Raw genomic sequence first — 16,528 nt, 5'->3', positions numbered from 1 at the left:
CATAATCGATTGTAACAGTAGCAAAAATTGTCTCAATCACCAAACAGGCATAATTACAATAATAAATTTGTCCCAATCACCAAATAGCCATAATAATCTACGTGCGAAAAAAAGAGATTGTGGCATTATTACAATAATAAAACAGATGGTACCAACCACCGAATAGGCATAATCATGTATGTGGCTAAAACCAAAATTCTGCCATTATTACAATAATGAAATGGTACCAAATAGGCATAATCATGCGGGGGGCAAAAACCCTACACACTTGCTGGCACTTATTCCTTCTCCATAATTTTCAGAATCTTCTCCTTCACACTAGTCAGTGTGTTGCTCTCTGAAAAAAGTATTTCCGTGAGAATGCGTCCCCTTGAAGAATTGATCTCGTCCTGGTCAAAGTCATGTCTGAAGGCATCCCCGTCCCAGAGTTCGATGCATTTCATCATGAAAAGTCCGCAAGACACTCTGAAAATAAAAATGCTAGTCAAGTCATGATGGAAAGCACAATTACATATGCATTCAACTATGAGCTTACCCGTCTGTTTGTCTCGGCATTTTGTACTCCTTTATTGGCCATTTAGACACATCTGGATGATGTGTACCTATAGCAGAGTTTACCTGATTTGTATCTGCAGCAATTTCTGCCCTCTGAAAAAAAATTGTCAAAACAATATTAAGCATGTACACAGTGAACATCTTACGAACGTACAAATGTATTCATGTTATGCAAAGTTGTTAAGTTACCATCGAAGCAATGTTCGCATGAACTGCCTTGCTTATTTTACCAGTAGAATTTAGAACTTGAAACTCTTTCTTCTTATTGTGCATGACAATGGTTATCCAATGATTCTTGTTCACATTCAGAGGGAAAAATGCCTACAAAACAGTAAGGTTATGTTCAAAAAGTTTGCTATGTACTGTCAACAGTTGTTTGAAATGCAAATACCTTATCTTTTGCGAAGTACTCGTCAATTACTCTTGACACAGTTTTTGATTCTTTCGTGAAATATTCCATGTAGTTCATGTTCGAGTTTTTCAGCTTTCCTTCAGCGCGCTTTATAAGGCAGTGTGACACCCATGATGTTAGAACATGCCGATCAGCCATAGGAGTACTAGTCAGCAAATGGTTCGAATAACAATTGATGACCTATCAAAATTGAGAAGCCAAAAAATGACAGTTAGAAAATGTACTTAATACAACATAAGTGTATAAGAACATAAAATAATGCTCATACTTACAGCGCCATTCAACCACTGGCCCGAAGTGATAGCTTGAAGCATTTCCGCCGTACACGTTTCCCCACCTATTCCCGTCATGTGGACCACAGTCTGTGCACAATGCTTCGGCGAGTGTGCTAGCGTGTCGATATAAACCCTCGCGCCCTCTATGTGATTCTCATCCATAAAGTCCATACTAAGGAGAACATCACGTATACGAAACAGACCTACAGCAATGAGCGGACATGTAGTTAATTAACTACAAATGTTAGGACATAAAAAGCTTTACAAATGCTTTACAATTAACTTACTTTTTTTCACACGTTTGCGTGGACCGTCCTGCTGGTAGGGGGACAGACAATACTTTGACTTTTGGCGTTTCCGCTTCACATCATGCTCCTTTGTCCCATTATCATGCTCCTTAGTCCCATTATTAATCGCGTCCGTACAGATTCTTGTCAGACTAGGGTAACTACCTTCCGCTGAATTTTCAGCGCTAGACCCGACTGATACTGCATTTTCTTTCTGTGGGTTTCTAGTAAGTGAAGGAAAATCATTCGTGCCTAATGATGGTGATGCTTCTCTGGGTGAACCATTGTCCTCAATAATAAAGGGGTCGTTTTCATCACCTTTACCGGGTGTACTGGACTGCATGCCTTTGTCATTGGGAAAGTTCGTACCATTTGGACCCGTGAAGGATGCATCCATCTTCTCCTCCGCGCGTTCTTCCAAAGGAGATGAAGTAACTTTCGTATGATACTTTGGCTTGTACTTTGTCACCCACTCATCACTTTCGTCCTCATAAGCGCGCTCATCACGGAAGTCCCCACTTCGCTTCACCAGCAAACCCTTCTTACTTAGCTTCTCGAGCAATATCTGCAAGAACACATGGAAGACAATAAGTACATGTAGTTGCGCACGTAAAATAAAGTACACATTAATAATTACCTCAGCACATTTCTCGGGAATTAGACGTATCTCTTTCTGCATATCTCATGCATTTCATGACGTGTTCTTTCGTACCGGCTCTGCTCGATGAAGCCGTGGGCTTACAACCATTTCTAGTTCTGCCTCCACCTTTAGGTGTAGGTGGCTCGGTATCTTCCTCTTCGATTATTGCTTCTTTTGCTATTCTAGCATGTCTATACTGTTCGCTTATTAAATCATCAATCTGTGAAATGTTGAACGAATTAAAAATAAGTGATCCGTTATGTACTAGAATTAATGCATGCATTACAAGATATAAATATTTACCGTGCCATGACCACGGTCGTTCTCTGTGTCGTAACTGTCATGCTTCTTAGCCTCCATTTCGGACCAATTTACCATCAATGGGTAGTCCGACAACAAAGGATCGAATGTTTCTACTGAAGTTGGCTGGACCTTCTCCCAGTACATGTACTGCATAAACATCAAAAGCATTATTGTTCTTGCAATAGAAAACAAATAAGCACAATAAAATTACGGTATAGCTGGATGAGCGCCAGGTTTCCAACAGGCCACTTGAACTTTTTAACATCTTTAACAGTCTTCGTGATGCCTTCAATGCAGACACGTAACGTGAACGCGTTCCAGTTATATGATTTTATGCATCGACGTCCGCCACCAACTGGTAAAAATAATGTGGAACATGTCTGGTGGAGTGCGGTGCTATTATTGTGCTAAGGAGGACTAATACCGCTCGCCGCACAAAGTAGTCGTCATACGTCCCACTTGAAACTATGTTGTTGATCAATTGATCTATCACTATTTCTCCACTTCGCGCGTCTACAAACTTAGAAGGAACCATTTCCTTCGCGTACTCGTCCATTTTACCTAATGCCTTCATAACATCTTTGCCCTTATTCACAAGGCCAAAAATATGAAAGACATCATCCGTGCGCAAGGATATGTCACCTTTTGTCGGACGCAACACGAATCTTTTTTTAATCGGGTCATATTTTTTAATGATGTATTTGAGCAAATACTTACGCATTAGCACGCTAGGTATTTGCAGAAGATTCTGCAAGCTGGTGCCAGCTAGTCGCTTTCGTTGCCTGCCGTTTAACTTGCTGACCAATGTACACCACCTCTCCACGGAGCAATAAACTTCTCCGTATTCTTCCATACTAGATGAAAAACAACATCAACTATTAGCTATTTGACATAGTGATTTCACATACGTCCACGGCAAGAAAAATTATAATAAACGTCACTTTACCTTTGGGTCCGGGGTTGTTCGTGCGGGGGGCGACCGGCGGATCGTGGACGTGGCGGCGACCTGCGGATCGTGGACGTGGCTGCTGGCGGCGTACGGCAGGGATGATGGCGGCGGGCGGCGGGGGCGGCTGGCTGTGCTGCTGGCGGCGGCTGGGGGCGGCGTGGCGGCTCGCGGCTGGCGGCGCGGCGTGGCGATCGTGGAGGAGGCAGGGCGTGGCGATCGTGGAGCCGTGGTCTAAGGGTTTGACCCCCGATGGATATGCACGTATCCAATGATTGATACATCCCATTCATTAATGAGATCTGTTGGCTTTTATCCTAAAAAAATCTGTTGGCCTTTTTTTGGATTTATCGCAACTACATTAATTTAGAGGTTGATTTATCCAACTATGTTTTCTTTTTTGAAGTACTTTTTTTACGGGTCCGCCAACCGGCCACAAACTTTTTCCACACACTGGCATCATCATCGGCATCACGCACGCCAGTTTGCATATTTTTTCGATGGTCCATGCATTTTCTACGATTTCCCCGGTGAAAAAGCCCCGAAACAATGGCCGAACGTGACGCAACGTTGGTTTGGTGTCCGATTTCGTTCAAATCTTGCATGGTGGCCTACGTTGGCCGTGCCCACATGTGTGCACACTTTCGTGCACTTGCATGCATGCGATCACGTACACCATGTGATACCAGCACAGTTTCGGTATACCGGAGGGGGTTCCGAAGTACTTTTTTTACGGGTCCGCCAACCGGCCCCAAACTTTTTCCACACGCTGGCATCATCATCGGCATCACGCACGCCAGTTTGCATATTTTTCCGACGCTCGATGCATTTTCTACGATTTCCCCGGTGAAAAAGCCCCGAAACAATGGCCGGACATGACGCAACGTTGGTTTGGTGTCCGATTTCGTTCAAACCTTGCGTGGTGGCCTACGTTGGCCATTCTCACATGTGTGCACACTTTCGTGCACTTGCATGCATGCGATGACGTACACCATGTGATACCAGCACGGTTTCGGTCTACCGGAGGGGGTTCCGAAGTACTTTTTTTACGGGTCCGCCAACCGGCCCCAAACTTTTTCCACACGCTGGCATCATCATCGGCATCACGCATGCCAGTTTGCATATTTTTCTGACACTCGATGCATTGTCTACGATTTTCCCGGTGAAAAAGACCTGAAACAGTGGCCGTACGTGACGGAACGTTGGCTTGGTGTCCGATTTCGTTCCAACCTTGCGTGGTGGCCTACGTTGGCCGTGCCCACATGTGTGCACAGTTTGGTGCACTTGCATGCATGTGATCACGTACACCATGTGATACCAGCAAGGTTTCGGTCTACCGGAGGGGGTTCCAAGTACGGTTTTTTTCGACTCCGGCTACCGGCCCCAAACTTTTTCCACACGCTGGCATCACCATCGGCATCACACACGCCAATTTGCATATTTTTCTCGATGGTCCATGCATTTTCTACGATTTTCCCGGTGAAAAAGCCCCGAAACAATGGCCGGACGTGACGCAACGTTGGTTTGGTGTCCGATTTCGTTCATATCTTGCGTGGTGGCCTACGTTGGCCGTGCCCACATGTGTGCACACTTTCGTGCACTTGCATGCATGCGATCACGTACACCATGTGATACCAGCACGGTTTCGGTATACCGGAGGGGGGTTCCGAAGGAGTTCTTTTTTCAACACCGCCAAATGGCCCGAAACTCGTTTTCCACACGCTGGCAACACCGTCGGCATCATGCACGCCAATTGCATATTTTTTCGATGGTCCATGCATTTTCTACGATTTTCCCGGTGAAAAAGCCCCGAAACAATGGCGGACGTGACGCAACGTTGGTTTGGTGTCCGATTTCGTTCATATCTTGCGTGGTGGCCTACGTTGGCCGTGCCCACATGTGTGCACACTTTCGTGCACTTGCATGCATGCGATCACGTACACCATGTGATACCAGCACGGTTTCGGTATACCGGAGGGGGTTCCGAAGTACTTTTTTTACGGGTCCGCCAACTGGCCCCAAACTTTTTCCACACGCTGGCATCATCATCGGCATCACGCACGCCAGTTTGCATATTTTTCCGACGCTCGATGCATTTTCTACGATTTCCCCGGTGAAAAAGCCCCGAAACAATGGCCGGACGTGACGCAACGTTGGTTTGGTGTCCGATTTCGTTCAAACCTTGCGTGGTGGCCTACGTTGGCCATGCTCACATGTGTGCACACTTTCGTGCACTTGCATGCATGCGATCACGTACACCATGTGATACCAGCACGGTTTCGGTCTACCGGAGGGGGTTCCGAAGTACTTTTTTTACGGGTCCGCCAACCGGCCCCAAACTTTTTCCACACGTTGGCATCATCATCGGCCATCACGCATGCCAGTTTGCATATTTTTCCGACACTCGATGCATTGTCTACGATTTTCCCGGTGAAAAAGACCTGAAACAGTGGCCGGACGTGATGGAACGTTGGTTTGGTGTCCGATTTCGTTCCAACCTTGCGTGGTGGCCTACGTTGGCCGTGCCCACATGTGTGCACAGTTTGGTGCACTTGCATGCATGTGATCACGTACACCATGTGATACCAGCAAGGTTTCGGTCTACCGGAGGGGGTTCCAAGTACGGTTTTTTTTCGACTCCGGCTACCGGCCCCAAACTTTTTCCACACGCTGGCATCATCATCGGCATCACGCACGCCGATTTGCATATTTTTCTGACGGTCGATGCATTTTCTATGATTTTCCCGGTAAAAAAGACCTGAAATAGTGGCCGGACGTGACGCAACGTTCGTTTGATGTCCGATTTCGTTCCAACCTTGCGTGGTGGCCTATTTTGCTCGTGCCCACATTTCTGCACAGTCTGGTGCAGTTGCATGCATGCGATCACGTAGACCATGTGCAACCAGCACCGTTTCGGTCTGCCGGAGGGGGGTTCCGAAGGAGTTCTTTTTTCAACACCGCCAAATGGCCCGAAACGTTTTCCACACGCTGGCAACACCGTCGGCATCATGCACGCCAATTTGCATATTTTTCCGACGGTCGATGCATTTTCTACGATTTTCCCGGTGAAAAAGACCTGAAACAGTGGCCGGACGTGACGCAACGTTCGTTTGATGTCCGATTTCGTTCCAACCTTGCGTGGTGGCCTATTTTGCTCGTGCCCACATGTCTGCACAGTCTGGTGCAGTTGCATGCATGCGATCACGTAGACCATGTGCAACCAGCACCGTTTCGGTCTGCCGGAGGGGGGTTCCGAAGGAGTTCTTTTTTCAACACCGCCAAATGGCCCCAAACTTTTTCCACACGCTGGCATCATCATCGGCATCACGCACGCCAGTTTGCATATTTTTCCGACGCTCGATGCATTTTCTACGATTTTCCCGGTGAAAAAGCCCCGAAACAATGGCCGGACGTGACGCAACATTGGTTTGGTGTCCGATTTCGTTCAAACCTTGCGTGGTGGCCTACGTTGGCCATGCTCACATGTGTGCACACTTTCGTGCACTTGCATGCATGTGATCACGTACACCATGTGATACCAGCAAGGTTTCGGTCTACCGGAGGGGGTTCCAAAGTACTTTTTTTACGGGTCTGCCAACCGGCCCCAGACTTTTTCCACACGCTGGCATCATCATCGGCATCACACATGTCAGTTTGCATATTTTTCCGACGCTCGATGCATTTTCTACGATTTCCCCGGTGAAAAAGTCCCGAAACAGTGGCGGGACGTGACGCAACATTGGTTTGCTGTCCGATTTCGTTCAAACCTTGCATGGTGGCCTACGTTGGCTGTGCCCACATGTGTGCACACTTTCGTGCACTTGCATGCATGCGATCACGTACACCATGTGATACCAGCACGGTTTCGGTTCCGAAGTACGATTTTTTTTCCGACTCCGCCAACTTCCCCTAACTTTTTCCGCACGCTGGCATCACAATCTGCATCACGCACGCCAATTTGCATATTTTTCTGACGCTCGATGCATTTTCTGTGAATAAGCCAATTCTTGATCTGCCGGTATTTCATGTATTTGTTGCACGTCATTTTTCCAAGTAAATCGAATAAGCCCAAACTTTGGTTTACACTTTCCGGTATGGCTAAGCTCGCATTGGGGTTTTTTTCCGTCAGTCAAATGCATATAATTCTCTTTTTTCCATTTCGTAGATCAAAGGCATATAATTCACTTTTTTTCCATTTCGTCGATCAAATGTATATAATTTTCTTTTTTCCATTTCGGCAATGAAGATCGATTTGTACAAAACAAATTTATGCAAGTTTTCGTCGTGTTTAAGGATCGCTCGTGCGTTCCTTCATACATATTTCTACCTAATTGAAATGCAATCCGCGATACTAATAAATAACTGATAAATTATTCGAACATTCTATTACTCATTACGATATTTTACATGGTTGGTTGAACGAAATATTACATTCGAAATTAAAAAACACTAAAATAAATCAAACTATTCCTGTCGCTAATCAATCTACCACTATGGGCTTGCCGCCATTTCCGCCGCCGTCTTCGCCGCCATCGGAGTCAGAGTCATCGGAGCCGGTGAAGTGGGCAAAAAACCCGGTGACTCCAACGAGTCGCCTTCCTCCTGCATCGCCGCCACTTTCAACGGAATCTGAAACTCAGCGGCAGCGGCTGGAGTGGCTGACGCGGAGATGGACGCGGCCGGGCATCGCGCCGGACAGAGCTGTGCTGCCGTCAGAACTGATCTAGGGTTTGAGTTGTGGTTGGGTATGTGCGTGCATGAGAAGAGGTGTCGGGTAGTTTGTGCGTGCGTGAGAAGAGGCGCCGGGCGGGGTTGGTTCTTTTGTAGGAAGATCGGGGCAGCGGCGCAGCGGGGCGGCGGCACAGACGGAAGGTCGGGTCAGCGGGGCTGGCGGGGCGGAGGTGCAGCGGGGCAGCGGCGCAGGCGGAAGGTCGGGTCAGCGGGGCTGGCGGGGCGGCGGCGCCGCGGGGCAGCGGCGCAGGCGGAAGCGGCGCAGGCGGAATCGGCGCAGGCCGTGCAGCGCGGCAGCATGGGCAGCGGCGCAGACGAAAACGGGCCGGGCAGGCCAGTCGCGGCGGCCTGGCCAGCCCTGTATGCATTTTTTTTTCTTTGACGGGTGCCCTGCATGCCACCTGGTGTTTCGTACGAACGTATTTTTCTACGTATAAGAGGCATGTGGGGCAGGCGGGCGAATGGGCTCTTTTTCAAGATATGGCCATCATGCCCCTAATTACGAAGAGGTATCGAGCAATCTCAACCCTTCTTGTATTAGGAGGGGTGTACTGAAGTAAAAGTGGCCTAAAATTAGGTGTGGCAAAGTGTGGCAAGCTGTGGTTGGGAACCAAACAGCTACTTAATAACCTGTTGAGCGTCGCTCTCGACATGGACCTGTTGAAGCCCTCTTTTTACTACTAGCCTGTACGTGTCAACGGTTCAATCACTGTTTCTAAAAAACAAAATAATTTATATCTAATGCATTATGACGAGTCTGGTCCTTTGATAAGATTATTCAAAAGTAATTATACCCGGAGCGTTCTACATGCTCTCTTAAACAGTTTTCTTCTCCGGGGCGGCGATGCTGACGTCTTTTGATTTACATCAGCGACTTCTCGATACTTCTTCTACAAACTCCTAGGTTTCAACAAGTTTGCTCCGCTGAAACGAAGACCCAGAAGCAGCAACGAGCTAATGGATGCAGGAAGAAGACTTCGATATCCACAAGGATCTGGATGTATTTTTCACTTTCTGTAAGGGTGCTTTAGAAGAGTCCGTGCTACTTAATTTATGGTCTTCGGCCTTTTCGCCGCCCCATAAAACCAGTCATCATGTAATTTCCATCTAATTAATTACATCTAATTATTGGAGCCTCTTTTAGAAAAAATAACATTTGAATTACCAATCCTGACATGTTAGGACTATGGAAGCCCTTCACCAAGTAACTTAATACCGTGATGAATTGGTGATGAAGGTGTCGGGGTGCTCTCTTCTTTCATCAGGTGGATACATGATCCTACGATGAAGCGGGGTTTTGGTAAACAGCCGTCCAAGTGTGATCTTTGTGACAAATCAGCCACCCTTTGGAGAGGAAGCACCCTTTCTCTCTGCTCTCCTATCTATGTCTCCACTCCCACTCCTTGCTAGTGCCCTTGTGGCATTTGCTATCATTTGGCTAAAAATATTCATAAAACCTCCCATTCCTAACCATACACTTGGACGTAACTCATCAAGCAATGCAAAAGAGTGCGAGAGAGATAGTGTGTCTCATTCCTGACTTGATGTATAGTTGTGTAGGAAGAATGTTTTAAGACAATATATAGTCTAGAGAAGAAGCAAATGTGGTGGGTGGAATGCAATATGAAATGCAACTCATCAATAAAAGATACACATCACATCGCATTAGATTTGAGATTACCCCCAGTAGTGAGAGCATTTACGGTCGGGCTTCCCAAACCTCACATATACGCCCGGGCGGACGGTTCGGTCACTGACCGGCCAAAAAAGTGTGACTCGGACGGACGCTTCATACATGCACTAAACACCCGGGCTGACTGACACCCTCATATCCAGCCCAAATCTAGAGCAGATACGGTGAGCCCCGGGTGCGTCCGCCATGTCGGATTGGGCCCACACTAGCCCACCCTGACTCCACATGCATTCGTCAGATCGAGCATTGGTAGATGATGATCTTGCAGAACATATGATCACAACAAGAGAGCTGAGTGCAAAGTAATGGTTGCTTACAATGTTTGATTCACAGCCACATGCCACCCTCATAAGATTGGTAGTTACTTTGTGGGCCATTTGGACTATGAGAAGGAAAGCAATACATGAAGAAATTTACCAAACTCCTTTGGCGACACATTAGTTCATTGATCAATATATTGCTGGGTTGAAAAGCATTAAACGTCCATCAGGTGCGGTAGCTCATGCACCACCATGTGTCAATTGAGCACGCTTAGGCATGGATTCCTCCTCCGAGTGGGGTGGCAAAGATCAATGTTGATGGAGGGTTGGCGCGCAATGGCATTGTTGGAGCACCTTCTGTTGTCTGCCATAATTATATGGGAGTGTTCCTAGGTTCCTTAGCAATGGTTTTCCCAGATATCGATGATCCCGCGTGCCTTGAAGCTCTAGCATGTCGAGAAGCTCTAGCTCCGGCTCATGATCTTATGTTGGACAAAGTGGTTATCTCATGTGCTTGCAAGCCGGTAGTGGAGGAAATCAAGAATGAAACTAGTACAAGACAAGTAATCAGTCCTCGTGCCGCTCACTCCCTAGGGCGACATGGGCGGCGGCGCAGTCCCCTTCCATCGCTCCCCCTCCTCACTCCCCTCCCCTCGCCGTCGGGGGGGGGGGGGGGGGGGGGGGGGGGGGGGGGGGGGGGGGGGGGGCTCCACGGGGCGAAGCCGGCGCGGACCCGGCGGCAGCGGGACCTCTTCTTCCCGTGCCGTCTCTCGCGAGGGGGAGCTCACAGCGGAGGGCGATGGATGGTGGGCGGCGTGTGGTGATGGCGTCGGCCGCGGGCGGCGGCCTCGGTCCGGGCTCCGGCATGGCTTGGGCGTGGACGGCATGCGTGCGCGCGATGGCGCTTGGTTCGGGATGTGTGCGTGGAGCACGGTTTGACAGCCGGGCGCGGCAACGGCGGGCGTGGCGGTTGTGCTGCTCTGGAGCGTGAGGTGCGCTGCAGGTGGAGGAGCTGCTCGTCTGCACTGCTGCTCTGTTGGTGCGGCTCCGATCTAGATCTAGTGTGAACTAGCCCTTCGATCTAGGAGCTGCACTTCGCGTTGTGACTTTGGTGGCTGCGGTGGTGGTGGTCGCGGTGGTGCTGCGGTGGTGCTGCGGTGGTGGACGGCGGCTACGGCCAGGGGGTGGTGAGTGTATCTGGTCATGATGGATCGTGGGATCCCGTGGCCGGAGTGAGATCGGCCTCGGCAGGCGGTGGTCGATGGGCAGCGATCGATGGTTGCATGTGGTCATCTCCAGGAGAAATCCTTTGCTCCAGTCCTCTTCGGAGCCGGTGACGGCAGCGCCCGCGGGAGACGTGGTCTTTCTTGGAAGCTTCGCAGGCGAGGTGTGCTCCTCCTCCGCATGGCTTTGGCTCCGGAGGGAAACCTCAGATCTGTTGGATCGGGAGATGGAGGCCTCTTCGCGTCTTTCTCTTCCTTGGGGGCATCGTCTCAGAGCCGGCCACGACTGGGAGACCGGTGGAAGGCGGCATCTTCGCCGTGGATGGGCGACATCTTTGCTGCGTGATTTGCTGAGGCGGGGTGCTGGTTTCTATTTGGCAGCGATGATGGCGTCGCGAGGAGCTTGGGTCGCGTCGTGGACTTCGGTAGTCGGCTCTTCCCGGCGTGTCTGAGGTGCTCTTCCGTGGTTTGCGGAGGCACGTTCGGCGCAAGTCCGGCATATTTCCCTTGCGATGCTCGTCGTCAAAGTCGGAGCTATCGGTCGCTTGCGCGTGTGGCCATCTGTTGGCATGTGCCGCCATGGTTTCTGCAGCTGTTTGTGTGTGGCTTCGATGATGGAGCTCTACGGTGAAGTCGGAGTCGCCCGTTCGAGGCAACCAGTGATGACGATGACGCTTGCGACTCCTCTGCGAATGCCTTTCTTCTTTGCAGCTTCGTGTTCTATGTCGATGGCCAAGTTGGCCGGAGGTACCCATGTCATATGGGTTGGGTTGTATCGGTTTTAGCCCGGTTTTCCATTAATTAACCAGGCAATTCTCTTTTTCTTAATCAATGAAAATGGCAAGTTTGTTGCCCCGTTTCATAAAAAAAATAGAAATAGTGGCAGGTATGGCGAAAGTACATTTCTACACCCAGGAGCAAATGCTCCTGGTGTGAACAGTAACATCAAAAAATAGAAAAATTATTCAAAAAATCCTGGAATTTTTTGTGACATACTTCCACAAATGTTTGTTGTGCATGCAAAATTTTATTGCGAAATCACATTTGTGGAAGGCATGCCGAAAAAACCAAAATCAGAGCTCCAAAATGCTTTTGTAAGTAACATTTTCAGAGCATCGATTTTGTTTTTTTACCATACCTTCCACCAATGTGATTTTGCGACGAAATTTTGCATGCACAACAAACATTTATGAAAGTATGTCACAAAAAAATTCAGAATTTTTTAAATTATTTTTAAATTTATTTGATGTTACTGTTCACACCAGGAGCATTTGCTCCTGTGTGTAGAAACTCCACGTCCCTATGGTTCTATTATTCGTGAAATCCAACAGAGTCGACATCAGTTTGCAAGTTGCGATTTCATTCATGAAGGTATGGCGAGGAATTCGGATGCTCATTTTTTGGCCAAATTTTCGGGTTTTTAGACCAAGGTCGCCACTTGTGGCTAAGTGCTCCGCACGACCCCTTTGTGTATCCCTATGAACCGATTGGTTAATGAAAAAAGTTGGCCTTCTCGCTCAAAAACAAAAAAAGCTCCCCTAAGGCGGCGCCTTGCTCTGGTTGGTTGCCACGTTCAAAGTGGATGGCAACGCGAAAGATTTCTAGTCCGGAGCTTAAATGTTACTATAAATAGTAAAATAGAAAATAAGATCTAATACGTATTTTTACAACAAAAATTGCTTAGTTTTCTGCTTGTGTGCAAATGCTTCGTGACGAAACATTCATGGAGTTAAGCAGAAATAAGCAAATTTGCAAATATTTCTTCATGGAAATTTGCACGTGCATAAAACATTGAGTGCATTCAACAATATTTATTGCCACAAAAAATCAGAGTTTTTTTAGTAATCTTTACTATTTTTCGAGAGCAGAAACTGCACGTTCCATCACAACGGTGCATCACGGCACTAAGACTCTATAGCATGAGAGCAACATTAACATACAATCAAAGTAACCTACGCGATGCATCAAACAACTCAAATGTTCATGCGAGAGAAGAAAATGGCATCATCATCATCATCATCCTTCCTTCCATTTTGACATTCCAATATTCCGACGGTACAGTCCACAGTAACATATGATGCAGTTTCTATTGGACAGGGAAAGAAAGCAGAGCAACAAACAACCACCCCGTAGAAGAAGGCCCGAGCGGCAAAGATACACAGGGGGCTAACGTCAGGCTATCTAGTTATAGACCATGTACTTTGGCGTGGCACTGAACTTTTGGTAACCCTTAATGACCTTGTTGACTGCATCAAGGAAATCCTTCTCCGTGACGGTCTTCCTGCGCGCACGGATGGCATACATTCCCGCCTCTGTGCAGACGCTCCGGATATCAGCACCTGTTGCAACACAGAGTCATACATGGATACATGAGAAGACTGTTGCTCATGACACACGAGGCATGGATGGGATCAGATCATCTGAGACTCGTGTCATGCCAGAGTACTAGACTCTTACCAGTGGAGTTGGGGCAGAGGCGGGCCAGCAGCTCAAACCGGATGTCCCGCTCGCAGTTCATCGCACGGGTGTGGATCTTGAAGATCTGGGTGCGGCCCTCCAGGTCTGGCAAGCCAAACTCAACCTTCCTGTCCAGCCGCCCTGGACGCAGCAGTGCCGGGTCCAATGTATCAGGCCTGTTGGTAGCCATGAGGACCTTGATGTTTCCTCTCGCATCAAACCCATCGAGCTGATTAACAATCTCGAGCATGGTGCGCTGGACCTCATTGTCACCCCCAGCGCCGTCGTCAAACCGAGCACCACCAATGGCATCAACCTCGTCAAAGAAGACAATGCATGCCTTCTTTGACCGAGCCATCTGGAAGAGCTCACGAACCATCCGTGCCCCTTCACCAACATACTTCTGCACCAACTCACTTCCTATCACACGGATAAAACATGCATCGGTCCGATTGGCCACTGCCCTGGCAAGAAGAGTCTTTCCAGTTCCTGGAGGACCATAGCAAAGTACTCCCTTTGGAGGATCAATACCCAGCTTGACGAACTTCTCGGGGTGAAGCATAGGAAGCTCCACAACCTCCCGCATCTTCTCAATCTGCTCCTTGCAGCCACCAACATCATTATATGTTACATCCGGCTTTTCTTCAACTGTCATCATTGTAACACTTGGATCAATCTTGGGCGGCAAAGGAATTTGGATCTGGTATTTGTTTCGATCAACCCTGCATAATACACAGGTGTAGAATCAACATATATAATGCAACTCATTCAAGAACAAGTAAAGCACAATAAGATGCTTTATGCAACAAACTTTGGTGATCCTATATATGAACCGATAGGAATAGAACAAGCGCAAAGCACAACAATAGTACATAACACCAGTTACAAATCACATTTCTAGTAGGCGATAGCCACAGCTCAATTGAAGGGTTATATTAAGATGCTTCTTTGGAAGTAGTACCCAGTCCACTATTGCACATCAGTGATGTGGCTTAGCACTCAAAAGTCAAAACTATTGTTATCAACAACTTAACTCTAGATTTCCGTTAAAAAGGAGTTCGCCATTACAGCTACACTCTAACTGCAAGTGTTGACACAAAGCATAACAGGTACAAAAAGCTTTTTGAGATCATCCAAATGGAAGATGTTATGTACTCATTGGAGATAACAGACAACTTACCCAACTCTCATTCCTTCCTCGATATCAGTTGGGGAAACTTTGTCACCTAAGCCGACCACAAACTGCAATATCCCCCAAAATCAACATCATCAATATTCAACCTCCAGAAGATATGATTGGGCTAAAATGGTACAGTGCTGACATACCTTTGCAATTTGTTTGACGTTGATGACATATTTGGCATCATCAGTATTTGGACTTATGATCTTCGTGCATCGAGCGACCTTCACACCAGAATTTAATTGACTATTAATTCACCGTGGAGGGTATGATAAAGCACCAAGGTGACAACAAAACCGCTAATTCTATGCATTCTGCAGAAGGTTAAGGCGGACATCATGCTAATTCACCTGCAGTGGTTGCTCCTCCTGCATCATCTGTTTATCTGACACAAGATCCCACTGGCTTGGTGGAGCCAACCCAGTATCAGACTCCTTTATCCCTGAAATCAAATCAAACGTGAAATGAGCTAGATAGAACACAACAAGGTGGGATCGCACAGGCACTTAGAACTGATAATCAAGTACAGCCACCAATCAGACTAGCCAAAACTGGTGAGAACTTGGGAATGCAGCTGCATATGTTTGAGCATCCTGATCCTAGACCCAGGATTAAGGGGTGGTCAGAGGACACATGGATGTGCACGTACCGCACAGGTCATTGATCTTCTTGGCCATCTCCTTTATCTCCTTCTCGACCTTCTTGATGCTGTTCGAGTACGGCCCAAGCCCCTGTAAGAGCAGGAAGCCATCCATCCAAAATTAGAAAATTCCACCCAAATCGAGACGCTGCAATTCAGCAACACGGTATATGCCTCGCTGTAGACCACGAGAATCGAAACCAAACATTCTTCTCCCCTGTCAAAAACCCTAATTCCCGACGCACAAATCGTAACGACACAAACTACGCGGCCAGCAGTTTCCCCCAAATACACACGACAACAGAAGTTGAAAGCCCTAGATGGCTAGATCTACGCGGCGCACGACTCCCTAGCCCCCAGAACAAGCCCGGGCGGCGGAGAGCTCCGGCCGAGACGCGCCGGGCGGATCGATCCGGTGCGGGGGGGAGGGAGGCGCTTACGTAGGTCTTGAGGAGGGCGATGTCGTCCTCGTCGAGCGGCCTCGGGTTCTTCTCGTTCAGGAAGTCGTCCTCCGGCTCCGGCGCCATGGCTCCTGCACCTCCTCCGGCGACGGCGACGGCGAGCGGCTGCGCTGCGGAGGCGGGGTCTGGCGGCGAGAGCGAGCGAGATGTGTCTCTGTCTGGTGCCTGCTCCTGTATATATGACTCGTTTTTCCTTTCTCCTCCGATCAGAATCTCTTTCCTCTTAGGCAAGCCACGCTCACGTGCCCGTACGATGCGAATCGGACGGCTCGGAAATTTTGGCCTCCCAGTCGGACCGCTGCATCGGCTCGTAGGCGAACCGGTTTGCTCTCTCCGTGCATATTCGAGTTCCGGATGACTTACTGGCTCGTCACACTGCGCTGAGGTGAGCTACCAATTTCCTTACAAAAAAATATCGTGATTTCACGCCATGTTTATGTTTGTGGTTCACTTTTATAGTAGATG

The 16,528-nt window shown here is 48.2% G+C and overlaps 1 protein-coding gene across 1 annotated transcript; it reads right to left on the bottom strand.

The window, feature by feature from the left end:
- Window positions 1-13,324: 13,324 nt before the first annotated feature.
- On the bottom strand, window positions 13,325-16,260 carry LOC125520638 (26S proteasome regulatory subunit 7A). The gene is made up of 7 exons (XM_048685602.1): window positions 16,043-16,260; window positions 15,612-15,693; window positions 15,313-15,404; window positions 15,109-15,186; window positions 14,963-15,024; window positions 13,783-14,504; window positions 13,325-13,664 (listed from the first exon to the last, which is right to left on the bottom strand). The coding sequence occupies exons 1-7, from the start codon at window positions 16,127-16,129 to the stop codon at window positions 13,507-13,509; spliced, it is 1,281 nt and encodes a 426-aa protein (XP_048541559.1). The 5' UTR covers window positions 16,130-16,260; the 3' UTR covers window positions 13,325-13,506.
- Window positions 16,261-16,528: the final 268 nt, after the last annotated feature.

The sequence above is a fragment of the Triticum urartu genome, chromosome 7 (assembly GCF_003073215.2).
Source record: "Triticum urartu cultivar G1812 chromosome 7, Tu2.1, whole genome shotgun sequence".
NCBI lineage: Eukaryota > Viridiplantae > Streptophyta > Magnoliopsida > Poales > Poaceae > Triticum > Triticum urartu.
Note: the sequence above shows the minus strand (reverse complement) of the source record. Positions and strands in the feature narration are given on the sequence as shown.

Coding starts and splice junctions, on each gene's coding strand:
- LOC125520638 (XM_048685602.1), bottom strand. CDS start 16,129: ATGGCGCCGGAGCCGGAGGACGACTTCCTGAACGAGAAGAACCCGAGG. Junction 15,694..16,042: donor TCGCCCTCCTCAAGACCTAC/GTAAGCGCCTCC, acceptor CTGCTCTTACAG/GGGCTTGGGCCGTACTCGAA. Junction 15,405..15,611: donor GAAGATCAATGACCTGTGCG/GTACGTGCACAT, acceptor ATTTGATTTCAG/GGATAAAGGAGTCTGATACT.